Below are 27,204 nucleotides of genomic sequence, written 5' to 3' on the forward strand. Positions count from 1 at the left end.
GGAACATATTCTTCTTAGCAAAGTATCTCAGGAATGGAAGAAAAAGTATCCAATGTACTCAGCCCTACTATGAAGCTAATTTATAGCTTTCATATGAAGGCTATAATCCAACTATAGCACAAGAATATGGGGGAAAGGGCCAAGGAAAGGGAAGGGATGGGGGAGGTTAGGTGGAGGGAGGCTAATGGGTGGGGCCACACCTACGGTGCATCTTAGAATGGGTACAGGCTTACTAAATGCAGAATACAAATGTCTACATACAATAACTAAGAAAATGCCATGGAGGCTATGTTGAACAGTTTGATGAGAATATTTCAGATTGTATATGAAACCAGCACATTGTACCCCTTGATTGTACTAATGTACACAGCTATGATTTAACAATAAAAAAAATAAATAAAATGGAAAAAAAATATTTACTAAAGAGTGTATTTCTACATGTCCTGCACAAGACAAAGGCAACGCTTTGCTAAAAATATTTAATAGCCCCCTCCCATTCTTTTTTCAGGCTCTCCCTGTTAAGTTGCACCTCTGAGTGCAAACATTAAATTAAGTGTAAGGTTTTTTTAATCTGACGACAGTAAAGACATGTGCTTCTGTACAATGTAGATTTTCAAAATGGAGATTTTTTTTTAGAACAGCACAAAATGAGATTTATAGAAAGACATTAAATAATCACTCTAAGACTTGGTAAAAATCCAAAAGAAAAATGGTTGAGCAAATCTGATGTATACTGGTATAAATGTGGGAGATGTAAACATAAAGTGAGCAGGCAAATAACCCACGGGCCTTCTTCTGATGTCTGAAATGACTGGATAAACCACATAAGGTCTAGAGTGTTCATAGTTCCTGGGATTTTACTTCTGTATGATACTAAAAATATACAAGTATTGTACTGGGTATTTTGGCACCTAATCTTTCTAAATTTCTTATATATTGATAAGATTCTGGCATAGGAATAGATTTAAGCAAGACATAACTCAATAATACCACATGATTTCAGGTAAGGTCAATTGGTACAAATGATAAGCACATTTAAATGCTGAAAAGCAAGAATCTTTTGCTTAGTGTCCAAAAAGGTTAACTGTAACCCAAACATAGAGGTTGCAATTCTGCTAAGCTTGTGGTCTGGTAAAACTACAATACTCCTGTGGAAGCTTCATTAATCAAGCCAACATGTGGCTAATACACGTACAAATTAGGTCCTTTCTCAAGTTTTACTTCCAAGGCAACAGCATCAGGCACCCCAGTTTTATTGACTACAACAGTTGTTTCTATGACCATTGGAGTCTTTGAAGTACAGCCGCATCTTAGGACAATACTTCTCCAAATATAAAAGTTGCTTGCTGTTAAAAGCTCCCTGCTGCTTTTATCTTATGAATTGTACTGCATCTTCGTATTTTATTCCACCTTTAATTAATGTGGGAGCAACAAGCACTGGGCTCTCCCAAGGCCTGCAACACAATGAACAGCAATACAACAACCAGGTTCTTCACAAAACTTGATTTTTACAAGACTTAACCAGTCATCAACAATCTGATTAGATGGTGGTGCACCATTATCAAAAGGCCAGTCGAGAACATGGATGCCTTCTCTCTCCACAAGAGTAGTCTCATAAGTTGCTTCACACACTCTTACTATTGTGTGAATACCAGAATACCAGAGAATAACTGCTTTAACTCCATACTTACGTTCCTCTATAAATTTGTTTAAGGTCACATTGGTTGGATTGTACGTTTAAGAAATCTCATGTTCTTGTATGGGACTTCTACAGGAGCTGGGTGGTTCATTCGAGCCATGTTAATTTAGTTAAAAAACACTCAAAAGGGTTATGAAAGAATTTAAACAAATGAATACAGAAATGATGCAAAGACATTGAAGTCTACTTCAATATACTCCACTTGGAATTCTCAGTGCTTTGAGGGTGAAGTTGAAAGTAATGATAAATGAAATGAACCTCCTAATAAGAAGCAGCAATTCTTCAATCCAGTAATACTGAGGCAACAGAAAGGAAGTGCACTGAGGTTTACCCCATCCAGGTCAGAACTCTTTTAAAATGCTCTGCAGATTTCAAGTCAACACTTCTGTGTCCAGGTTAATGGCTCTTACGGGGCCTTCTTGGTGGAGTTGTAATGAATTTCTACAGTTCGCTTGTCTGCATAGAGGTTGTGCTGTACTGCCCTTCAGAAACTCCATAAATGTGTGACCAAGAACACTACAGAACTGAGGAATATGTTTACTCATTGAAGATCGTGGCCTAATCATACAGCTAGTCCTAAGGCAGCAGTGACACAGGCGGCGGCAGTGGTGGCGACTGCACGGCAGGGGGTGGAGGTGGTCATTGTGGGGCAGTGGTGGTGGCGATGCAGGCGGTGCCAGAGGCACCAGACTCTACCATCTACCTTAACCATTTTAATTGTAGCCATCTTTTCATTACATTTTTGTTGCCATATTGACTGAGTTACTGTAACTTAACCACTCTGACAGTGTTGGCCAAACATAGGGCATTTCACTTTAGGAGATCTTATGGAAATAATATTACTTTGCTTTTGCTTCTAAACAAGCATTTGTAGAGAGGCTCACCTATTTTTCTTGCCTGCTGCCCTTTTCTTCATCTTATGATTACTTGACTCCAGAACCTTAGAAGATTTGACAAGAGCTTTTGACTGGTTCATTTTCTTAGAAGGGGCAACGTCATCATCTTCACTGAGGAAATCACTGATGCTGGTTTCAGATTTCTATGGGGAGAAAGAAAGAAAAAGATACCAGAGAATAACTGCTTTAGAGATAGAAGCAAACAAACATTTTCTTTTCTTTTTTTTTTTTTTTTTTTTGGTAGAGACAGAGTCTTACTTTCTCACCCTCGGTAGAGTGCCATGGCATCACACAGCTCACAGCAACCTCTAACTCCTGGGCCTAGGCGATTCTCTTGCCTCAGCCTCCCGAGTAGCTGGGACTACAGGAGCCTGCCACAATGCCCAGCTATTTTTTTGCTGCAGTTTGGCCGGGGCTGGGTTTGAACCTGCCACCCTCGGTATATGGGGCCGGTACCTTACCCACTGAGCCATAGGTGCCAACCGCAAACAAACATTTTTCTAAAAGAAAGCAAGTTCTCTTCATATACATCATTCTCTTAAAGAAATAACTAATGTCAGGGAGATACTCCCATATTTCTCCTGGTTAAACAAAAAGAATGCTAAGTTCATAAAAATAAACTACGAATTCAGTTCCAAGTAAATAAACAATCTCTATGGATTTCAAGGCCTTTATTCCTACTACAGTTTAATTATTTAGATGTAAAGACTGTTTTTTATAATCACTCTACAAAACAATTCATTCTGCTTTTAATCTTGCTAAGATCAACTATTTATTATATGTTACAAATTTCCTTAATAAGGAAACTAGTAATTAAGCCCCCTGCAATTAATTTTTGCAACAGGGTCTCACTCTGTCTCCCGGGCTAGAGTTCAGTGGCGTTATCACAGCTTACTACAACCTCAAAATCTTGGCCTCAAATAATCTCCCTCCTTGACCTCCCAAAGTGCTAGGATTACAGGCATGAACCACTGCGCTTGGCCATAATTCATTTTTATTTTGAGAAAAGGGAGCCTCTTATATTACAAAATTAAAAATAAAAGGAGAAGATGGCATTATAGTTATTGGGCTCCAAATTTTTAAAGAAGGCATAAAGCTAATACACATTCAGGAGACCAACTCAAAGGGATTTTAAGTCTATCTTTTCCAACTCCCTTTTCCAGCATCTTAGGGGTATCATGTGTTAACCTGTGATAAGGAGAACAAATTAATTAAATAAGCATGCCCTTCTAAGAAGCAATACAACTTTAAAAAGTGGAATTACTAGCACTCTGTGAGGCCAAGGCAAGAGAATCACTTGAGTTAGGAGTTCTAGACCAGCCTGAGCAAGATTGAGACTCTGTCTACTAAAAATAGAAAAATTAGCCAGGCAGCATGGCAGGCGCCTGTAGTCCCAGCTACTTGGGAAGCTGAGGCAAGGAGGATCACCTGAATCCAGGAGTTTGAAGTTGCTGTGAGTTCCAAACCCAGGTAGTCTTCATTAACACTACGCTGGTATAGGCCAGGTGCAGGGGCTCATGCCTGTAATCCTAGCACTCTGAGAGGATGAGGCAGGTGGATTGCCTGAGCTCATAGGTTCGAGAGACCAGCCTGGGCAAGAGCGAGACCTTGTCTTTAAAAATAGCTGGGCATTGTGGCGGGTGCCTATAGTTCCAGCTGCTCAGGAGGCTGAGGCAAGAGGATGGCTTGAGCCCATGAGTTTGAGGTTGCTGTGAGCTATGATGCTACAGCACTCTACCAAGGGTGACAAAGTGAGACTCTGTCTCAAAAAAAAAAAAAAAAAAAAAAAAAAAGAAAGAAACTAAGCTGGTATAAACTATCTCAGATTTCAGTTATTTTTTCCTGATCTGGACAAAAGGAAAATCAAGAGTATGACAGCAATGTCTATACATATAAAGATTGTGTAAGCAATCAATATAAAGATTCCTGTTGTGGAACAGGAATTGGATTTACTATTTATAAACTATAGAAGATGCTAAGAATATATGGCTTGACATAAGAAAGAACTCTGAAAAAACCAGAACAGAATGCAGTCTTAAAGGACCAGTAGAGGTATTTGTCACTTGTAAGTAGAGATGTTTCTGGAATATTTTGAATAGATACAGCATAGTTCTGAGGATCTAATTATATTAGTTCTTCCTTAGAAGAGCTCTAAGAAAGTATTATATTATATTAATTAAAGACCATAGGCTTTGGATTGAGGCAAATTTGAACTTAAATTCTGGCTCTAACACTTACTGGGTCCTTGGACAAAATACAGAATCTTACTAAACCTATTTCATCTGTAAAATGAAGATAATATTTTCCTCTTAAGGTTTTCAGTATTATTAAATAAGGTAAGGTATATAAAATGGATAGCTTTCTGTCTACCAAGTGGTATATCTACAGCTACTAATGTTACTAATATTCTCCAATTCCTAAAGCATCAGAATCAATAACTTACAGGTGCTGTGTAAAATAAGTTCTCCAGGAGACTCTGATCATATTGAGGGTCATTCAGCTCACTGCTGCAATATACATCACTCCCAGGAGATGGGGAATCTGGAGGAGAGCCTAGTCCATCCCAGAAATGACCCCGGGATAAATCACCACTGCAGAGATAAGGAAAACAAAGCAGAAGGACTTTAACAGAAGCTGAACCTCTGTAGTAAAACTTTCTAAAGTTCTAAACATAGAAGAAAATACTTTAAACAAAATACTCACATTAAACAGAAGACATAAATTTTCTAATTATGTTCCCCTTCCTCTGGGAAGCTAATAACTACTATTCAAAAACATACCACTGACAGTGATTATGATCTCATCCCTTTATTCAACAAACATTTATTGGTCAACCAACTATGTAGTAGGTCCTGAATGATATAGATAGCTAAGCTAACAATCTCTACTCTTGTGGTGTTGGTGGGAGAAAAAACGGTAAACAACTATAATTTAATGAGGTAAATGTTTCATGTCATTTTTGTAAAAGAAGGGCAAAAGCAAGGGCAAAAGAAGAATATTTGTAAATATTTCTTCTTTCATTAAACAAATATATACATATTTAGGATTAATTATGGCAAAATTACTTCTATGAATAAAACTCTACTTTTAAAGAGTTGGTAAACTAACAGGAAGATAAGCATACAAATGACCGTAAACTCTGAATTTTTAAGAAATAATTTCTCGCCTGGTACAGCAGCTCACAACTATAATCCTAGCCCTTTGGAGGCTGTGGCAGGTGGATCGTTTGAGAAGTTTGAGACCAGTCTCAGCAACATAGTGAGACCTTGTCTCTCCAAAAAAAAAAAAGAGAAAGAAAGAAAAGCTAGTTGGGAGTGGAAGGTGGTGGTGCATGCTGTAGTCCTAGTTACTGAGGAGGCTGAGGTGAGGAACACTTGAGCCTAGGAGTTTGAGGCTATAGTAAGCTATGATCACGCCACTGCTCTCATGCCCTGTCCCCAAGAAAAAGAAAAAATATTTTTTGGCCAGGCACAGTGGCTCATGCCTCTAATCCTAGCACTCTGGGAGGCTGAGGCGGGAGGATTACTTGAGCTTAGGAGTTTTGAGACCAGCCTGAGCAAGAGCGAGACCTTATGTCTACTAATAAAAATTAGCCGGGCATTCTAGTGAGCGCCTGTAGTTCTAACTACTCAGGAGGCTGAGGCAGGAGAATCACCTGAACTCAGGAGTCAGGAGTTTGAGGTTGCTGTGAGCTATAATGCCACAGCACTCTACTGTGGATGACAAAGTGAGGCTCTGTCTCAAAAAAGAAAGAAAGAAATTTCGACTCAGTACCTGTAGTTCAGCGGCTAGGGCGCCAGCCACATACACCAGAGCTGGTGGATTCGAATCCAGCCCCGGCTTGCCAAACAACAATGACAACTACAATGAAAAAATAGCTGGGCGTTGTGGTGGCATCTATAGCCCCAGCTACTTGGAGGCTGAGGCAAGAGAATTGCTTAAGCCCAAGAATTTGAGGTTGCTGTGAGCTGTAACGCCACGGCACCCCACCAAGGGTGACATAGTGAGACTCTGTCTCAAAAAAAATAAATTTCTTAATTTATCTCTTTTCTGAGATTCCATATCATTCTGGTACCTTTTCTGATAGCAGTTTTTACTTTTCTTTCAAGTCCTTGTGTAACCTCCTCGAGGGCAAAGTAAGTATTTTGTCTTAATTTCTACCATAGTAACTAGTACTTAATATTTGTTAATGAACTTCCTGAATTCTTTATGAAGATCTGTATAAAACCAACAATATTTATTAAATACTAAGTGCCAGGCACTGTTCCATACATTCCCTTTATTATCTTTTTCTATTTTGCTTCTTATTCAAGCTAGCTGTTATATTTTTCCCTGGATTTCTTAATAGTACATAATCACTACCCTTGATAATGTTCCTACATTACTTTCAGCAAGCAGACATTAAATACTCTCTTCCTCACCTCTCCTTATTCTGTCGCAGGGTTTTTCAACCATAGCACTATTGACAGGTGAGTCAGGTATGTCTGTGTCAGTGATTTCCTGTGCACTTTGGATCCCTGGCTTCTGCTCACCAGATGCTAGTAGCACTTCCACATTTGTGATAACCCAAAACATCCACTTGTGATAATACTACCAAATGTCCCATGGGATTGTGGGTGGGTAAGAATCATCACCTAGTGGATAATCACTAATCTATAGTCATCTCTCTCAAAGATCAGAACGACTTCCTAATCTCTCTGAAGTTTCTCAGTATCGCTCCTTTTGGAAGCTCAACTTTTTGGTGTTCTACATGACTCTCTCATTTGCCACTTACTTTCTTTCCACTCTTCAGTATATATTTCTCTCTCTCTCTCTATATATATATATACACACACACACACATATATTTTTTAAAGACAGAGTATCACACACAGTTATCCTAGGCTAGAGTGCTGTGGCCATCAGACTAGCTCACGCAACCTCAAACTTCTGGGTTCAAGTGATCCTCCTGCCTCAGCCTCCCAATTACCTGGGACTACAGGTGCCTGCCACAACACTTAGCTATGGTTTCTATTTTTAGTGGAGATAAGTTCTCATTCTTATTCAGGGTAGTCTTCAACTCCTGAGCTCAAGGGATCTTCCTACTTTGGCCTCCAAGAGTGTTAGGATTACAGGCATGAGCCACTGTGCCCACCTATATTTTGTTTTGAAAGTTAACATTTCTTTGAATTTATTCACCTGTCAGTGGCACATTAAAAGAGCTAGGTCAGGCATAGTCGCTCACACCTATATAATCCCAGCACTTTGGAGGACTAAGGCAGGAGGGTCACTTGAGATCAGATATTCCAAGACCAGCCTGGGGAACAGAGAAAAAAATTAGCTGGGTGTGGTAGTGAGCACTTATAGTCCCAGGTACTTAGGAAACTAAGGCAGAGGATTGCTTGAGCCCAGATGTTTGATGTTGCAGTGACCTATGATGACACCATTGTACTCTAGCCTGGGCAACAGACTGAGACCTTGTCTTAAAAAAAAAAAAAAAAAAAGGGCGGCTCCTGTGGCTCAAAGGAGTAGGGCACTGGCCCCATATACCAGAGGTGGCAGGTTCAAACCCAGCCCTGGCCAAAAAAAAAAAAAAAAGTGGGTGGTAGGGGAAGGACTGGAATATACCTGTGTTCCTTGGCCATAAGACAAGCCTAATGCCAGTGCTATCCTCTTCTTTTACTTAGACACAATTTTAAATCAAAGAACATGTGCACTTGTTTTGAAAGTCAAACAGGACTACAAGGTTTATAACATAAAAGAGTAGCTGCCTGACTTTTCAGAGACAATTACTTTCAACTCCCTTGGATACATATATATATATATTTTTAAGACATTTTATGTATCTCTTGGATACATATATATATTTTGTCGCCCCTTGGTAGAGTGTCTCAGACTCACTGCAGCTCACAGCAACCTCAAACTCTTGGGCTTTAGTGATTCTCTTGCCTCAGCCTCCCAAGTAGCTGGGACTACAGGCGCCTGCCACAATGCCTGGCTAGTTTTTTTTGTTGTTTGGCAGGCCTGGGATGGGTTTGAACCGGCCACCGGGTGTATGTGGCTGGCACCCTAGCCGCTGAGCTATAGGAGCTGAGCCTATATTCCACATTTTTAAAAAACATTAATCAGCTGATGGGCCTTTGAGGTCTCTCCATTTATTATTATGATAATGCTGCTTTGAACACTAATGTATACATTTTTGTGTAGATGTATGTTATTTCCCTTGGGGTATTTACCTACAGTAATATGTTACAGTTTGAGAAACAGACAATTTTCAAAGTAGCTGTATGATTTTATGTTTCTGTCAGGAATGCACAAATGTTTCAAGTTCTCTACACCCCCGTCAATACTTGGGTGTGAAGAGGTATCTCATTGTTTTGATTTGTATTTCCTTGATAACTAATGGGAGTCAAGCCATTTTTTCCTTTTTTGCAGTTTTTGGCTAGGGCTGGGTTTGAACCCGCCACCTCCGGCATATGGGGCCGGTGCTCTACCCCTTTGAGCCACAGGCGCTGCCCTGTCAAGCCATCTTTTCATGTATACATTGGCCATTTGAATATGTTCCTTGGAAAAATGTTTATTCAGACCCATTGCCCATATTTTTAATTGGATTATTTGTCCCTTAATTATTGAATTGTGAGTTTATATATTCTAGATTAGTTCCTTTATCAGATCTAAGATTTGTAATTTTTCCCACCTTAAAAGTGTCCTCTGAAGTACATAAATTTTTAATTTTGATGAAGTCCAATTTATTTTTTTCTTTAGTTGTGCTTTTGTTGTCATACCTAAGAATCTTCTCCTAAATTCAAGCACATAAAGATTTACTTCTAGGTTTTCTTCTAAGAGTTCTAAAGTTTTAGCTTTTTTATCTAGATGTTTGATCTGTCTTGACTTAATTCTTGTAAATGGTGTAAGAGAAAGGTCCCACTTCATTTCTTTTTTTTTTTGAGACAGAGTCTCACTATGTCACCCTTAGTAGAGTGCCATGGCATCACAACTCACAGCAACCTCAAACTCTTGGGCTTAAGTGATTCTCTTGCCTCAGCCTCTCAAATAGCTGGGACTATTGCCTGCCACAATGCCTGGCTATTTTTGTTGTTGTTGTAGTTGTCATTGTTGTTTTTAATTTTTTTTGTATATGTAGCAGGACCATTTGTTGAAAACGACTACTTTTCCCCTCACTGAATCGTCCGGACAGCCTTTATAATATCCACTGACCACAGACACATGGGTTTATTTCTCAACAATCAATTCTATTCCAATGATTTATATATCTATACTTATACCAGTACCACACTGACGTGCTTATTGTTGCTTTGTATTAGGTTTTAAAATCTGGAAGCATGAGTTCTCCTTATTTTTTCTCCGAGTTGTTTTGGCTCTTTTGGGTCACCTGTAATTTCATATGAATTTTAGAAATAGCCTGTCAATGTCTGTGAAGAAGTCAGCCATGAGCCTAATAGAGATTGTGTTGAATCACTAACATGGGATGTTTTCCATACACCACCTTTAATTTCTTTCAATAATGTTTTACAGTTTTGGGCGGCGCCTGTGGCTCAGTGAGTAGGGCACCAGCCCCATATAATGAGGGTGATGGGTTCGAAACTGGCCCCGGCCAAACTGCAACAAAAAAATAGCCAGGCATTGTGGCGGGAGCCTGTAGTCCCAGCTACTTGGGAGGCTGAGGCAAGAGAATCGCCTAAGCTCAAGAGCTGCAGGTTTGCTGTGAACTGTGACACCACAGTACTCTACTGAGGGCAATAAAGTGAGACTCTGTCCTAGGAAAAAAAAAAAGTTTTTGGAGCAGCACCAGTGGTTCAGTGAGTAGGGTGCCAGCCCCATATGCTGAGGGTAGTAGGTTCAAACCCGGCCCCGGCCAAACTGCAACAAAAAAATAGCCGGGTGCTGTGGCGGGCGCCTGTGGTCCTAGCTACTTAGGAGGCTGAGGCAAGAGAATCGTGTAAGCCCAAGAGCTGGAGGTTATTGTGAGCTGTGTGATGCCAGGACACTCTACTGAGGGCGGTAAAGTGAGACTCTGTCTCTACAAAAAAAAAAAAAAATTTTTATCGTTTTTAGAGTTTAAGTTTTATACTTCTTTTGTTAAATTTATTCCTAAAGATTTTATTCTTTTTGATGCTATTATAAATGGAGCTGTTTTCTTATTTTCAGATTATTCACTGTCTTATATACATATATACAATTGATTTTGAGGTTTGCATCCTAATCTTCTGTTTTGCAACCCTGCTGAACTTATTATTTCTAATATGTTTTTAGTGGATTCCTTATAATTTTCTACATACCAGGTTACATCATCTTTGAACAGAGATATTTTCCGTTTTCTTTTCCAATTTGGATTTTTTTCCCCAACTTATTAAGCAGACTAGAACCTCTAGCACCATGTTAGACAACCTTATTTTTTTCTTAATCTTAGAAAGAAAGTATCCAGTATTTAAACATTAAGTATAGTGATAGCTGTGGGTTTTTTGGAGATGCCTTTTTTTTTTTTGTAGAGACAGAGTTTCACTTTATGGCCCTCAGTAGAGTGCCATGGCATCACACAGCTCACAGCAACCTCCAACTCCTGGGCTTAAGTGATTCTCTTGCTTCAGCCTCCTGAGTAGCTGGGACTATAGGCTGGAGATGCCTTTTATCAGAGGATTTCCCCATTTCAAGTTTGCTGAGTGTTTTATCCTAAAAAAAGTGTTGGATCTTTGTCAAATACTTTTTCTGCATTTTTTGATCATGGGGTTTTGTTTTTACTTCTACGGATATAGTGTATCACATAAATTGATTCTTTTTTCTTACTTTAAAAATTTTTTTACAGAAACAGTCTCAATATGTCCAAGGGTCTCCAACTCTTGGACTCGACTGATCCATCTTCCTGCCTCGGTCTCCCAAAAGTATAGGCATGAGCCATTGCACCTGGCCTGATTTCCAAATGTTTAACTTTCCATTTCTAGGATAAATCCTGCTTTGTCACAGTGTATCATTATGTTTGATTTGCTAGTATTTTGTAGAAGATTTTTGTGTCCATGCTCATATTTACCTGTAGCTTTCTTTTCTTGTGATGCTCTGTCTCTATTTGGTATCAGGGTAAAGCTAGTCTCATAAAATGAGTTGGAAGTGTTTGCTACTACTCTACTTTCTAGAAACGTTTCTTAAGAATTAGTATCAAGGGCCAGGCATGGTGGCTCATTCCTATAATCCTAGCACTCTGGGAGGCAGGTAGACTGCCTGAGCTCAGGAGTTCGAGACCAGCCTGAGCAAGAGTAAGACCCATCTCTAAAAATAGCTGGGTGTAGTGGCAGGTGTCTCCAGTCCCTGGTACTTGGGAGGTTGAGGCAAGAGGATCACTTAAGCTCAAGTTGTTGGGAGCTATGAGGCCACAACGTTCTATAAAGGGCAAAAAAAAGTGAGACTCTGGAGTGGGGGGAGAATTGGTATTAACCTTCTTTAAGTGTGTGGTAGAATTCAGCAGTGAAGCCGTCTGGGTATGGGCTTTTTTTTGTGGGTAGGTTTTTGATTACTAAATCAATCTCCCTACTTATAGGTCTGTTCATGTTGTCTATCTATCTCTCTTTTTTTATTAAATCATAAAGAGGTAGATCATGTATACATTAATGCATTGATGGGGTACAATGTGATTTCATATGCTTACATTGTACTGGTTAATATATCTTCTTGAGACGGTTTTGGTAATTTGTGTCTTTGTAGGAATCTATTTCATCAAACTTGCTTATTTTACAGGCATACAGCTGTTCATGGTATTCCTATATCATCTGTCTTATTTGTATGAAGTTGATATCAATGTTCCTTCTTTAATTTCTAAGTCTAGTAATTTGAACCTTTCTTTTTATGGCTGATGCCTTACCTGTCTCCTTGGAAGTAGCCAACCAACTGGGTGCTGGGGGAGAGGGAGTCCTAAGATCTTGGCTATCCCAATGTGAAGTGAAGCTTTCATCTCTCTGAGGCGGGAGGGACAGGAAGAGGAGGTCCGGGTTCAAACATCAATAGGGAAGCTAATTTGCTTCAGTATAGGGACATTTAATAATTTCTTCTCTTTTTTTCCCCACTTTCATCTTCTTTTTGGATCTCCTATTATTTGGATGTTGAACCTTCCTGAAAAATCCTCAATTTTATTTTTTCTTTCCTACTTTCCATTCTTTTTGTTAAACTTTCTGGGATTTTTCTTCATCTTTCTCTTCCAAATTTTCTATTGACTCTTGTTCCTTTCTAACTGTTGGAGGCATTCCTCAAATGTCTGTAAATCTTGGGTATCAGTTCATATTAAAAGTCAGGCATTAGAATGCTGTCTGAAAACTATATGCACGTGGAGCATTGGGGGGAATTTGCCAATTGGTGAGTTTCATTATAAAATAACTGAGCAGAGCTAGACCATTTTGTTGGGTAACCTCCAGTTGTATTGATACCTGTTTTTCTTGAGCTGGACAGTTTATAAGCAGAATGTGAATTTCCTACCTGGGAGGTAGTTCAGCTGTCATTGTTCTGGTAGTCAGGAAGGAAAAAGAGTTAAGGGTGGGAGGTGTGTGCATCATTCCATATGCAGACTATAACTTAATCTTTTCTTCAGCATAGGGCTCACCCGTCCCTTCAGTTGTGCTTGGTATCTTTGAATCTAGAGATAAGCTAGTTCTCCCTCTACAGCAGTGGTTCTCAACCTTCCTAATGCTGTGACCCTTTAATACAGTTCCTCATGTTGTGGTGACCCCATCCATAAACTTATTTTCGTTGCTACTTTAGTCACCACAACATGAGGAACTGTATTAAAGGGTGTTCTACAGAGAATGAATTTCTAGTCTTTCACCAGGCAGGAGAATGTTTGTCTCTTGGCTCTGGGGGTTTGGGGACAGCATTATAATAACAATATCTAATACTTATTTAGAAGGTACTCTGTGATAAGCAGTATTCTTAGAAGTTTACAGATATTAACTCATTGAATCTACATTACTTTTAACTGAAGTAGGTTATATTATGATATCCATTTTACCAAGTGAGGTAATTACAGTAGAAGGAAGGTAGTTAAGTAACTTACATAAAGTTTTACCAATAGTGAGTGGAGAGCTCAGATTCACATACAGGCACAGTCTAGTTTGAAGTTCTCTTTTAATCAACCTCTATACTATACTGTCTCTGTAGGTCTCAGAGCAAGGAATAAAGGGTCTAACTGCTCCTGTTTTTTCTGTTAACCAATCCTTGTTTTTAGCCTCACACTCATATATTGCCTTAAGGGATACCTAGTATTCCTCATTCCTCAGTCTTTTGGGCTTCTGTAATCAAATTGTTGGTCCTCTAACGTCACAGGTAAAGTTTTCTCTATTATATTTTGCTAAGTCAGTTTCCATTATCCATCTGCTTTCCCATCCCCTTTTGGTTCTTGTGAGTTTATGCACTTTGTATTCCTTTATCATCATTTTACTAAAGTTTAAAAAGAAATGGGACAGTTATGTCCCATTAAAAGTTATGTCCTTTATTCTTATATTTATTCTACTGTACTCTCCCTAGGTGATCTTTTCCATTCCCAAGATTTCAATTATTGCTGTGTAGCTACCAAATCTCAATTTTTAACTTTAGGCCAGTCCTCTCTCTTGAGCTTAAACTCTATATATCCAAGTATCTACTAGACAATTACACTTGTGTGTTCCACACACAACTCAAGTTTAACAGATTTACAGCCTCACACTTGAATCTTACAAATTTCAAATCCTTGTCTTATGTCTGCTTAAGGATTTCTATTTAAATTATTACAATCTGTGGAGTCACTAAAAACTCAAGGGATCATTTTTTACTCTTTTCCCTCTTTCTACAACTAATAAGTTCATCAATTCCTGTCATCTCAACCTTTGATATCTTACACTCTATCTCTGCTGGGGCGGGAAAATCCTCATACAAGCTTTCCCTTCTCTCCTAGCCACTTGATTTTCCACTGATGTGAGAGTGACCTTTCCACTCTTCTGCTCAAATTATTATGATGTTTATCCATTTTCTATAATATAAAGTCTAAATGCATTAACATAATATTCAAAGTCTGGCTTCCACTTACTCACTTTACTTTCCTGCCATTTGTATACCAATGATTATGTAGACTTGCTACTTCCCTATAAGAAGTCTAAACCTTAACCAAATCAAACAAATTGAAGTTTTTGAAACACATGCTCTTTCACACTTCTGAAACTCAGCATATGTTGTTTTTAACCACTATGCCCTACTACCTTTCTAAGACAGGAATGTAGATAGTATCTTATTAGAAGACAATAAATAGATGAGTCTGGTTTGAGGGTGTATGTTAGTAATAATATTAACAATAACAGGTACCAATGGTTGGGACTACTGTGTATCAAGCAGTGTTAGCTCCTTTACATACATCATTTAATCCTTACAATAATTTAATCCTTACAATAATTCTGTAAGATGATTATGTATCATTCTAATTTTATTGATATTTCTAAAGTTCAGAGATACCTGCATAAGGCCAGGAAGCTAAGAGACAGACCTTGATTTTAACTTGTATTTGTTTAAAATCCATGCTCTTAAGGCCAGGTGAGGTGGCTCATGCCTGTAATCCTAGCACTCTGGGAGGCCGAGGCAGATGGATTGCTTGAGCTCATGAGTTCAAAACCAGCCTGAGCAAGAGACCTTGTTTCTAAAACAAAGCTGAGTGTGGCTTGGCACCCGTAGCATAGTGGTTACGGCACCAGCCACATATACTGAGGGTGGTGGGTTCGAATCTGGCCCGGGCCAGCTTATACAACAATGACAACTACAACAGAAAATAGATGGGTGTTGTGGTGGGTGGCTGTAGTCCTAAGCTACTTGGGAGGATGAGGTAAGAGAATCACTTAAGCTGAAGAGTTTGAGGTTGCTATGAGCTGTGACGCCACGGCACTCTACCAAGGGTGACGTAGTGAGACTCTGTCTCAAAACCAAACCAAACCAAAAAACCAAAAAAACCAACTGGGTGTTGTGGCGGGGTGCCTGGAGTCCCAGCTACTTGGGAGGCTGAGACAAAAGGATTGGTTGAGCCCAGGAGTTTGAGGTTGCTGTGAGCTATGATGCCAAGGAACTCTACCCAAGGGGACAAAGTGAGACTCTGTCTCAAAAAAAAAAAAAGAAGTCCACGCTCTTGTAATTCTATCATGCTAATGCTGGTGTTGAGGAAAGAGTTGGAAGAATGGAAAGGTGGATTGGGGATCATTGTATAAGTGAAGACAAAAGTAAAAGGTTGAAGATCGCATTTTTATTAAGTAGGGTGGTGCCTATGGCTCAAAGGAGTAGGGTGCCAGCCTCGTATACCAGAGGTGGTGGGTTCAAACCCAGCCCCGGCCATAAACTGCAAAAAAAAAAAAAAAAAAAATTTATTAAGTAGTCAGAGTGGTAGTTGAAGGAAAGGGGAGGGACTTGGTTAATCTAAAAAAAAATGTTGCTTTAGGAGGATAATCTGCTAACAATGTATACAAAGAATTAGAGGAAGAATGTAAAAGGAAGAAAGCCAATTAAGAGTGCTTACCTGCCTAGTAGTAGCTGTATAGCTCTGGTATCAGCTTTCGTGTCATTTTTCCAAAATGCATTCTCAGTTGGAGAAGGGAGGTGATCTTCAATGTGGTCTTTAAATTGATTCCTAGACCAGGATCTCATTCTAAAGAGTTGAAAAATATTTTCTCAACGAGTGGCTAAGAGATGGGAAAAAATCTAAATCAATGTAGCTGGTCTCACTCAGAATATTGAATTTGCTTTAGACTTAACTGCCTTAAATATATACAAAATCTTATACTTTGTAAGCTCTTTCCTGTTAGAAACCTATTTCATGTCTGTGAGGTAAAAAAGAATATTTCCACTTTATATCCAAGCATGCCAGTTGAGAGAGCTAACGATTTACCCATTTATACATTTACCAAGTGCTAATGCTAGGACTAGATTTTGAGTACCTTAACTCCGAGTTTAGGGTTCTTTTGCATCACATTAAGAATTATTTGCTGAGCATTTCCAGTCCATAACTTGACAAAAAACACAGGTTAACAACTATTAAGAAATATGCTTAAAAAAAAATAAAAAATATATATATATATATATATACTTTTGGGTTTCATGTCTATCCTGTTAACTTACTGTGTTGATGCTCTATGAGGATCTTCCTGTATAGGAGAATGAACTTTGTCCAACAACATGCTAGTATCTGGGCTTGATTTCATTGCAGAAATCACCATGGCATTACGCAGTTTATTGCCTTGCTCTAACAGAGCTGAAGAGAGTAAAAGAAGAAAACAAAAAATCCAAAATCCAACAGAAATATTTTACAATTTTCAACACATTTCCTTCTATCACAGGACTTACTGCAGTGTACTGTAATAGCTTACTTGCCTGCCTTCTCCACTAGTTTCAGAATTTCTTGAGGACAGTCACTTAACAACAGATGTTTACTGAGCTTCTACTACATACACTGTTTTAGATGCTGGCATTATAGCAATGAATGAAGTCTCTATTCCAGAGAGAATGATCACCTTGTGGGGAGTTATATCCATGTACTGAGTCTTCCAACTGGTATTTACACATAATTAAGATTGGTGATGTTTATATATTATTTTTGTATCCAGAGAACTTATTGCATTCTCTTAGTAAGAGTTTTAATATCATTCTTACTCCAGAAACACTAATAACTATATCAGTTAAACCTTTAGGAGCCACAGTGATAATCTATTTCAAACTTACACTTTTATGGATAAAGAAAAGAATGTTAAGAAGCTTCAATGACTTGTCCAAGACCATATACCAGGTTACTGGAAAAGTGAGGATCAAACTTCAGTCTTCAGACTTTTCAATAGGTAAAACTTACCCCATCCCTCAAGGGATCCCACAACAGTAAGAGCAACAATAATTATAGCAGCTAACATTTACTAAACCCTTTCCACATGCTAGGCACTAGTCTTTTATATGTACTAATTCATATAATCCTCCCAACACTCCTCTGAGATACATACATTATTTCTTTCATTTTCCAGATTAAAAAACTGCGGCACAGAAGTAACTTGCCAAATTATATATGTGATACATCTATAATCAGGTGTCTCCAAATCCTATGCTTTTAACCATTATACTTCCTTTTAAAACTAGAGGACTAGCTGGGCATAGTAATGTTTGCCTGTAGTCTCAGCTACTTGGGAGGCTGACTCAGGAAGATCTCTTGAGTCCAAGAGACCAAAGCTGTAGTGTGCTATGACTGCACTGGCAACACTGCAAGATCCCATCTCTTTAAAAATAAAAAGAGCTGAGGGTCAATGGTATTGTCCCAAGGAATATGGGAAGTATTATTTTCTTCAGGTTCTATAGCTGCTTAGACAATAAGTGATACTATAAAGTACCTACCTCCTGTTCTAGAGTTTTGTAACTTCTAAAAAAAAAAAAAAATACGGTGATCAGGTGAAACAACAAAAGCCAAGAAGATCCATAACATCTAATATTTGTTATAACAAAGAGGTCAACATAGAGCTTAAAAACTTAAAAATAAACTCCCCAAATCTTAAGTATCATATCTTTGATTTGTGACATGATAATACAACTAAAACTAAAAGAAAATAAAGATCATTACAGATGTGAGACATTCCTGGTGTGCTACAGGGGTGAACTGAGGCCTCTCCAATGGGCAGCATTAACTTAGCAGCCCTATAAGTGAACACCTTGAAAGTAGGATGTCAAGCCTTCAGATGACTGCAGCCACAGCTGACATCTGACTGCAAACTCAGGGAAGATCTGAGCCAGAACAATCCAGCCATGCTGCTCCAGAATTTCTGTTCCAAACAAACCACGGCTGGGAGGGGAGGGAGGAGAATAAATTACTGTTGTTTAAAGTCAAAAAAAAAAAAAAAAAAAAAAAGATCGCCCACTGTGGTAGGCAGAATTATCAAATAGCTCCCCAAGATCTCCAGGCCTTGGTATACACATACCTTCTTCTAGTGATTCAAATATTAATCTAGGGCTCGCCGCCTGTAGCTCAAGCAGCGAGAGTGCCAGCCACATACACTGGAGCTGGCAGGTTCAAATCCAGCCCACTAATCAATGACAACCACAACCAAAAATAGCTGGGCATTGTGGCTGGGTGGGTGGGGGGGCATAGTCCCACCTACTTGGGAGGCTGAGGCAAGAGAATCGCTTAAGCCCAAGAGTTTGAGGTTGCTGTTAGCTGTGACGCCATGGCAATCTACCAAGGGTGACATAGCGAGACTCTGTCTCAAAAAAAAAAAAACAAAACCCAAACCAACAAACAAAGAAAACAAGTATTAATCTAGGTATTACTGTGAAGGGATATTGTAGATGTAATTAGGGTTCCAAATCAGTCAATCTTAAAACAGGGAGATTATCTCGGTAGGCAGGACCGAATCACACTGACCAACTCACTGCTTTCCTTTTTTTTTTTGATAGTTTCGCTCTGTTGCCCAGGCTATAGAGCTATGGCCTCTGCCTAGCTAATAGCTACCTCAAACTCCTGGGCTCAAACAATGCCTACCTTAGCCTCTCGAGTGGCTGAGACTACATTAATGTACCACAATACCTGGCAACATGTTAATTTTTTATTTATTTACCTTTTTTTTTTTTTTTTTTTTTTGAGACAGAGTTTCATTTTGTCCCCCTAGGTAGAGTGCTGGGGTATCATAGTTTACAGCAACCTCAAATGCTTGAAGTCAAGTGATTCTCTTGCCTTAGCCTCCAAGTAGCTGGGGATTATAGGCACTTGCCACAATGTCCGGCTATTTTTAGAGAGGAGCTCCTCTTGCTCTGACTCAGGCTGGTCTGGAACCTGTGAGGTCAAGCCATCCACCCACCTCGGCCTCCCAGATCACACATGTGGGCGATCCACCCACCTCATCCTTGGCTAGGATCACACACGTGAGCCTTTGCTCCCTGCCACCATGTTAACCTTTTAAAGCAAACTTTTCTCTAGCTGGCTCAAGGATATGAAGTCAGAGGTTTGAAGCATGCAAAGAATTTGATGTACCCATTGCTTTCTGGAAGATGAAGAGAGCCTCTGAGAACTGAGAGTGGCCCCTTGCTGATAGCCGGTGAGGGAACAGAACTTAAGTCCTACAACTACAGTCAGCAACAAGAATAAGCTTGGAAGTGAATTTTTTCCCAGAGATTCCAGATGAGAACTTGGCCTAGTTGACACTTTAATTTTAGCCTTCTGATACCCTGAGTAGAAAATCCAATCATGCCATGCTGGATTTTTGACCCGTGGAACCTTGATCTAATAAATGGGTATTGTTTTAAACTGTTAAGTTTGTGGTAATTTGGTATGTAGCAATAGAAAGTGAATAAATCCACTATCCTACGGAAGATGATCTGTTAACAATGTATACAAAGAATACTGACTAGTATAATTTCATTATGTCTTAACAGTTTTTGGTCTATGCATACATGTCTATCTAAATATATAAATTTCTTTTGTAAAAATGGCAGATTGTATATATCATTCTATAACTACTTTTTCACTTAAAATATATTAACATTTGTCTAAGTATATAATGGCTACATAGCATTCTATTCTGAATTCACAGTATTTATTTATTTATTTTTGAGACAGAGTCTCATTATGTCACCCTTGGTAGAGTACCATGGGTATTCAAGGTGTCACAGCTCACAGCAAGCTAAAACTCTTGTGCTTAAGTGATTCTCTTGCCTCAGCCTCCCAAATAGCTGGGACTACAGGCGCCTGCCACAACACCCAGCTATTTTTTTCTTATAGTTGTCATTGTTGTTTAGCAGGTCCGGGCCAGGTTTGAACCTGCCAACCCTGGTGTATCTGGCCAGCACTCTACCCAGGGAGCTACAGGCGCCAACCCAACTGTACAGGAAAAACAATCTCCTTGAGATTCAGCAGTGAAATGACTAACTTATTTATTCATTGACAAAGGATGAAGAAAACATAGTCTGCTAGCATTAGAAATTTGGGTAAAATTTACGTTTTGGTAAAATCAAGTTGGCTTGATCTGACATTCTTTAAAGTTCTTTAATAAGGTGTATGCATTCAATAAATGCTTATAAATAAAGAGGTTAATAACAAGTAGTGTCAATAATAGACTACATTTGATTTTAGAGCTATGTAGAAAAATAGTTTTTCTGCTGATAATCAAAATGTTCCCAGAGAGGTAAAAAAGCTTTGGTCTCTTATCATTTAACCACACCCAACTATTTTCAATTACTTAAACAAAATACTTCCTCTGTGCTCTCAAACCCTAGAATTTAACTATCAAAGAATTTATCCTGCACTGTGTAACTATCTATCTCTTCCAATCAACTGAGTCCTGGGATTGACTCTTTTTAATCTTTGTATCCGTTGGCTTCTGTACAGCGTCAAGCATATATCAGGTATTTGATAAAACATTTCAACAGATATGTCTACTGCTGCATACGTCACACTAAACTGTAAGTAAACATGATTCTTTTTTTTTTTTTTTTTTTGTGGTTTTTGGCCAGGGCTAGGTTTGAACCCATCACCTCCAGCATATGGGACCGGCGCCCTACTCCTTGAGCCACAGGTGCCGTCACACTAAACTGTAAGTTATCTGCTTTTGAATCTATCTCCTTTACTGAACTGAATTCCCTAAGGACAGGGACTGTAACTTAATTTACCACTGTAACCCCAAACTCAGAACAAAGACACAAAATACAGGCCCTTGGAAGATACTTGTTGAATTGAATTGAGCTTGATTTTCCTCTCCATTAAATAAATGCTCCTCTCAGAATGGTAATATTTTATGAATGATTTAGTCAATCATTTACATCTAAGTGGACATGGACACATAAGATACTTTCTAAAAATAGGTTTTACAAAGGAAATAAACAGTATGGAAGACAAGTAGGAGAAATCTGAGTACAGGCCTTCATTGGCCTCCAAGTAGTTTCATAGCTGGAATAGTCAATGTTTGGAAAAGCTTCTGTAAAGCATAAAGCATAGGAACAAGAATATCTTATCTCGACTGTTTGAGAAGGTGGTACCTTACACTCTAAAACAGGGGTCCTCAAACTGTGGCCCGTGGGCCACATGAGGTCGTGTGATTGTATTTGTTCCCATTTTTTTTTTTTTTACTTCAAAATAAGATATGTGCAGTGTGCATAGGAATTTGTTCATAGTTTTTTTTTTTTAAACTATAGTCCGGCCCTCCAACGGTCTGAGGGACAGTGAACTGCCCTGTTTAAAAAGGTTGAGGACTGGGCGGCGCCTGTGGCTCAGTGAGTAGGGCGCCGGCCCCATATGCCGAGGGTGGCGGGTTCAAACCCAGCCCCGGCCAAACTGCAACCAAAAAATAGCCGGGCGTTGTGGCGGGCGCCTGTAGTCCCAGCTGCTCAGGAGGCTGAGGCAAGAAAATCGCGTAAGCCCAAGGGTTAAGAGGTTGCTGTGAGCCGTGTGACGCCACGGCACTCTACCCGAGGGCGGTACAGTGAGACTTTGTCTCTACAAAAAAAAAAAGGTTGAGGACCCCTGCTCTAAGAGCTTTCATGACATCTTCCAGCACCTCAACTCAATTCCTGAACACACTGAAATGGTACTTAGGTGGGTTTAGGACAGATGTTTCTCTTATTTCCTACATAGCATGGGAATATCCCCTGCTAAACACAGGGAGGTATACAGCTTCTGATTTTAGTTTCAACTCTTAGCTCTCTAGTCTTTTTTTTTTTTTTTGCAGTTTTTGAACCCACCACATCTAATGTATGGGGCCGGCGCCCTACTCCTTTGAGCCACAGGCGCCGTCCTCAGCTCTCTATTCTTTTTTTTTTTTTTGTAGAGCCAGAGTCTCACTTTACTGCCCTCGGTAGAATGCTATGACGTCACAGGACTCAAAGCAACCTCCAGCTCTTGGACTTCCGTGATTCTCCTGCCTCAGCCTCCTGAGCAGCTGGGACTACAGGCACCTGCCACAATGCCAGGCTATTTTTTTGTTGCAGTTCGGCCGGGGCTGGGTTTGAACCCGCCACCCTCAGTATATGGGGCCGGCGCCCTACTCACTGAGCCACAGGCACCAAGCCAGCTCTCTATTCTAAAGCTCAACTCTTACAAACATATTTCATAAATACTAGCTGGTTGACTGATTCAGCTTTGTATCCCCTCTTCTGGTATGAGGGCAATACACTATAAACCAAGAAGATCATTATGTTTATGTATTTGTTGTGTTTCTCCCATGACTTCAACTCCAGGCCTCCAAAGTGGCCCACTTAATCTTGTGGTTAGAAGGGAGCATTAAAGATCTGATTTAACTGTTTCTTTTTTTTTTTTTGAGACTGTCTCACTATGTCACCCTCGGTAAAGTGCCGTGGCGTCATAGTTCACAGAAACCTCCAACTCTTGGGCTTAAATGATTCTCTTGCCTCAGCCTCCCAAGTAGCTGGGATTACAGGCACCCGCTACAACACCCAGCTATTTTGTTGTTGTTGTAGTTGTCATTGTTGTTTGGCAGGCCCAGGCCAGGTTCGAACCCACCAGCCCCGGTGTATGTGGCTGGAGCCATAGGCATCGAGCCTATTTAGCTATTTCTTGATGATTTAATCCCATCTGTAGAGTCCCATCAGAAGGTTATCCAGCCCATGTTTGCAATGATACAGAATTAACCGTTTCTTAAAGCAGTCCTTTCTCATTTTTGCATAGTTAGACTATTAACTCAGACTGAACCACAATCTGTCTTGATCTTTGAGTCCACTGATGTTAGTAACTCTTACTAAGGAGGCTGCACATTGACAGCCCACGGGTTGTGCATGGCATATTTTGTTGGCTTGACCTGTTGGCCAGCATAGTCTTGGTTTAAAAAGAAAACACTGGCTGGGCATGAATACTTATCCCTATAATCCTACCACTTTAGGAGGCCAAGACAGTAGGATCACCTGAGGCCAGGAGTTTAAGACCAGCCTGGGAAACAGAGCAATACTCCTGTCTCTACAAAAAATTTTAAAAATTAGCCAGGTGTGGTGACAGACATCTATAGTCCCAGCTACCCAGGAGGCTGAGACAGGAGGATTGCTTGAGCCTAGGAATTTGAGGTTGCAGTGAACTACGATCATGCCACTGCACTCTAGTTCAGGTAACAAAGACAGACCCTATGTTAATAAAAAAAAGAGAAGGAACCCAAAACAGGCCTAGGTAAACAATGAACCCACAGTAAGAATAAAATATAGGACTTTACCTTAGAGTCTGAGACAAAAACGAACTGGAGCCCAGGAGCAGTTACCACATTTTGACAGGGCTAGAACTCCCCTACTCTGAGCTTATGTCTCCATTTGAAAACAGGGATAATCTCTAACCTCAGGTGATTTTTGTAATATTGTATTTATAAAGCACTTGGCATAGTAGCTAGCACATATTTAGTGTTCAATAAATGGCAGCTGTTTTCTCCAGGCTAAATATCTCTTGTGGTCTTTTTTTTTTTTTGAGACAGAGTCTTATTTTGTTGCCCTCGGTAGAGTACCGTGGCGTCACAGCTCACAGCAACCTCAAACTCTTGGGCTTAAGCAATTCTCTTGCCTCAGCCTCCCAAGTAGCTGGGACTACAGGTGCCCGCCACAATGCCTGGCTATTTTTCGTTGCAGTTGTCATTGTTGTTTAGCTGACCTGGGCTGGGTTTGAACCCACCAGCCTTGGTCTATGTGGCTGATGCTGTAACCACTGTGCTCTGGGCACTGAGCCTCTTGGTGGTCCTTTTATACCAGCCTAGCTACTTTCCTTAGAAGGAACTTATCTCCTTTAGATCTTCAATGTTACTTACCTTTGTAATGAGGCTTTCATTTCTCCATATCTAATACCATACACTTATTTATCTAGTTTATCATTTGTCTTTCCATCTAACATACAATCCATAAGGCAGAAGTTTGCAGCTTTTTCTTTTGTTTTCTAGGGTCAGGGTCTCACTCTGTTGCTTGGGCCCCAGGCTGGAGTGCATAGCTCACTGCAGCCTCAAACTTCTTGGCTCAGGCAATCCTCTTGCCTTAGCCTCCTCAGTAGCTAGGTCTATAAGCAGATGCCCCACACCTAGCTTAACTTTCAGTTTTTTTAGAAACAAAAGTCTTGCTATGTTGTCTAAGTTGGTCTCAAACTCCTAGCCTCAAGTGATCCTCCTGTCCTAGCCTTCCAACAGTGCTGAGATTATAGGTGTTAGCTGTCATGCTGAGCCTCTCTTTCATTTTTAAACTTCTATAGCCCTGACACCTGAAGAGTGCCAGACATTTGGAAAGTGTTGAATAAATAACTGCTTGATGAGTAAGTATCTTTCACAAAATCTGGTGCTCAGGTCTACAAAAAATATTCCAGCTGTGACCAGACAAGTGATGAGCACAGTGAGACAACTGTTTTTCTTATTAATATAGTTTTACATTAAAGACTAAAATTAATAAATTATAATCCTGGGATTATACTTTTTAAAATAAGGAATCACAAGACATTTCAGCTGAAAAATATAAATGGAATGTTTTTCTTCCTTTAAAAAATGTCTTTACTGGCTGGGTGCCCACAGCTTAGTGATTAGGGCACCGGCCAAATGCTCCAGGGCTGAGGGTTCAAACCCGGCCCAAGCCCACTAAAGAAACAAGAAAAAAAGTAGCCAGGCATTGTGGCAGATACCTGTAGTCCCAGCGACCAGGGAGGCTGAGGCAAGAGAATTGCTTGAGCCCAAGAGTTGAGGTTGCTGTTAGCTATGACACCACAGCACTCTATCGAGGATAACAAAGTGAAACTGTCTCAAAAAAAAAAGTCCTTACTAAATTATGATCCAAATAGTTATTTAAAAGCCTCTCTATAACAGAAAAATAGATGGCTTAAGAAAAATTAAAATAAAAAAATACTTTTCTATTAATGCTACAGATATTCTACTTGGAAATTCTATTTGTGGGGATGAAGACAAATTCCTGTCGTGCTCTTGATATCGTAGTATAATGCAAGTCAGCTGCTTTTATTATACCACTCCCTAAAATGAGGTCATCTAATTCTGTTCCTATTTGCTTTCTTATTTTGGTCTAAGCACTTACATGGGGTGAACTGTCTACATTCTCCTGTTTAAGCCGTCATATTTAATTCCCAAGATTAAGATCAGTAGTAGTTGTGCACTCAATGTTCCTACTGAGACTAAGAGTTCAGAGTTGTTCAGATGTAAAACAGATTTGGTATTGGCTTCTGTACAATGGTATAAATAAATGCTAATGAGAAAAAACTTCATTTGCCTTGAATTATTCAAGAAAAAATGTAACGACTAGTATTTTTCTACAATAAAGGATTTCCCTTCATATCCAGGTTCCTTTTACCTTTTTTTTTCTTTAAGCGAGCCCCAGTTAAAACATCCAAGTTCCTTTTAAACAGTTCCTTCCCGAAACCTACAATTATAGGCACTTCTTAATTACTTAGAAGTACTTGGTAGTTTAATAGGGCTGTCTTTACATGATGAGAGATTCTGGACTCTGGCAAGACTGCTCACTTTTCCTTTTTTTTTTTTTTTGTAGAGACAGAGTCTCACTGTACTGCCCTCGGGTAGAGTGCCGTGGCGTCACACGGCTCACAGCAACCTCTAACTCTTGGGCTTACGCGATTCTCTTGCCTCAGCCTCCCAAGCAAGGACAGCTCACTTTTATTTGGCTATTTTGTTCAAAGAGAAGTCTTGGTTCTCTTTGTAGGTTAGCTAACAAGCAGATCAATTCCAATAAATACGGCTTGGTTTCACTCAGTTCACAAATTATATACGCACCTGAAAGAAGGTCCGTGGTAGGACTGTGGTTTGAAGAAAGAATACATGAGTCACTATGACTCTTGGCAACTGTTCTAATTTGAGGCTGTAGTTCAGAACTGTTGGGAAGGGACGTTTGCTTCTGTGGAGCTTTGCCTTTTAGAGTTATAGACTCTAAACTCTGTCCTGATTTAAGATGGTGCTGTAGTCCAAAGAAAGAGTCCTTTGTCGTATCAGAATTCTCTGGAAAGTACAAGCAGTCCTTTCCCCTGTTTAAAAAAAAAGAGAACATCAGCAGCATGTAAGCCATTACGGTTATATGAACATTCTACTTTGTCAGAGATAGAAAGTGGATCAGTGGTTTATAGCAATGTAGTGTGGACTTTGAAAGAGTTGACTTATTTGCAGTACAACTTTGCAAATCTGTTTTCATCTCCCAAATGTTAGAAATAATAGATACTTTACCCACTGTTGTGGATTTGTAGCTTAAGCGAGACAATAAAACAAAGAGCTCAGCACAGAGCTTGACACAAAGCAACTGCTTCATAAAGAATTGCTTTTTTTTTTGCATTTTGGCCGGGGTTGGGTTTGAACCTACCACCTCCGGCATATCGGACTGATGCCCCACTCCTTTGAGCCACAGGAGCCGCCCCAGAATTGCCTAAAACAGACCAGGTACAGTAGCTCATGCCTGTAATCCTAGCACTCTGGGAGGTGGAAGTGGGAGATCAAGAGTTTGAGACCAGCCTGAGCAAGAGTGAGACTCTGTCTCTACTAAAAACAGAAAAAATTAATCTGCGTGGTGGTGCACGCCTATAGTCCTAGCCACTTGGGAGGCTGAGGCAAGAGGATCACTTAAGTCCAGGAGTTTGAGATTGCAGTGATCTATGATGAGGTCACTGTACTCTAGCTGGCACAACAGAGA

At 39.7% G+C, this 27,204-nt stretch overlaps 1 protein-coding gene and 1 pseudogene across 4 annotated transcripts in view; both read right to left on the reverse strand.

The window, feature by feature from the left end:
* C2CD3 (C2 domain containing 3 centriole elongation regulator) overlaps window positions 1–27,204 on the reverse strand; it is a 163,218-nt gene that overhangs the window by 115,531 nt on the left and 20,483 nt on the right. For all 4 annotated transcript variants that reach the window (XM_053560620.1, XM_053560619.1, XM_053560621.1 and 1 more), the window contains exons 5-9: window positions 26,301–26,548; window positions 16,699–16,831; window positions 16,100–16,228; window positions 5,039–5,186; window positions 2,584–2,738 (exon numbers count right to left, since the gene is read on the reverse strand). In XM_053560620.1, the coding sequence (XP_053416595.1) occupies window positions 2,584–2,738; window positions 5,039–5,186; window positions 16,100–16,228; window positions 16,699–16,831; window positions 26,301–26,548 (813 nt within the window). The remainder of the gene's footprint in view (window positions 1–2,583; window positions 2,739–5,038; window positions 5,187–16,099; window positions 16,229–16,698; window positions 16,832–26,300; window positions 26,549–27,204) is intronic.
* On the reverse strand, window positions 1,216–1,799 carry LOC128564810 (protein tyrosine phosphatase type IVA 1-like; annotated as a pseudogene).

This window comes from Nycticebus coucang, chromosome 14 (assembly GCF_027406575.1).
Source record: "Nycticebus coucang isolate mNycCou1 chromosome 14, mNycCou1.pri, whole genome shotgun sequence".
NCBI classification, from domain to species: Eukaryota; Metazoa; Chordata; class Mammalia; order Primates; family Lorisidae; genus Nycticebus; species Nycticebus coucang.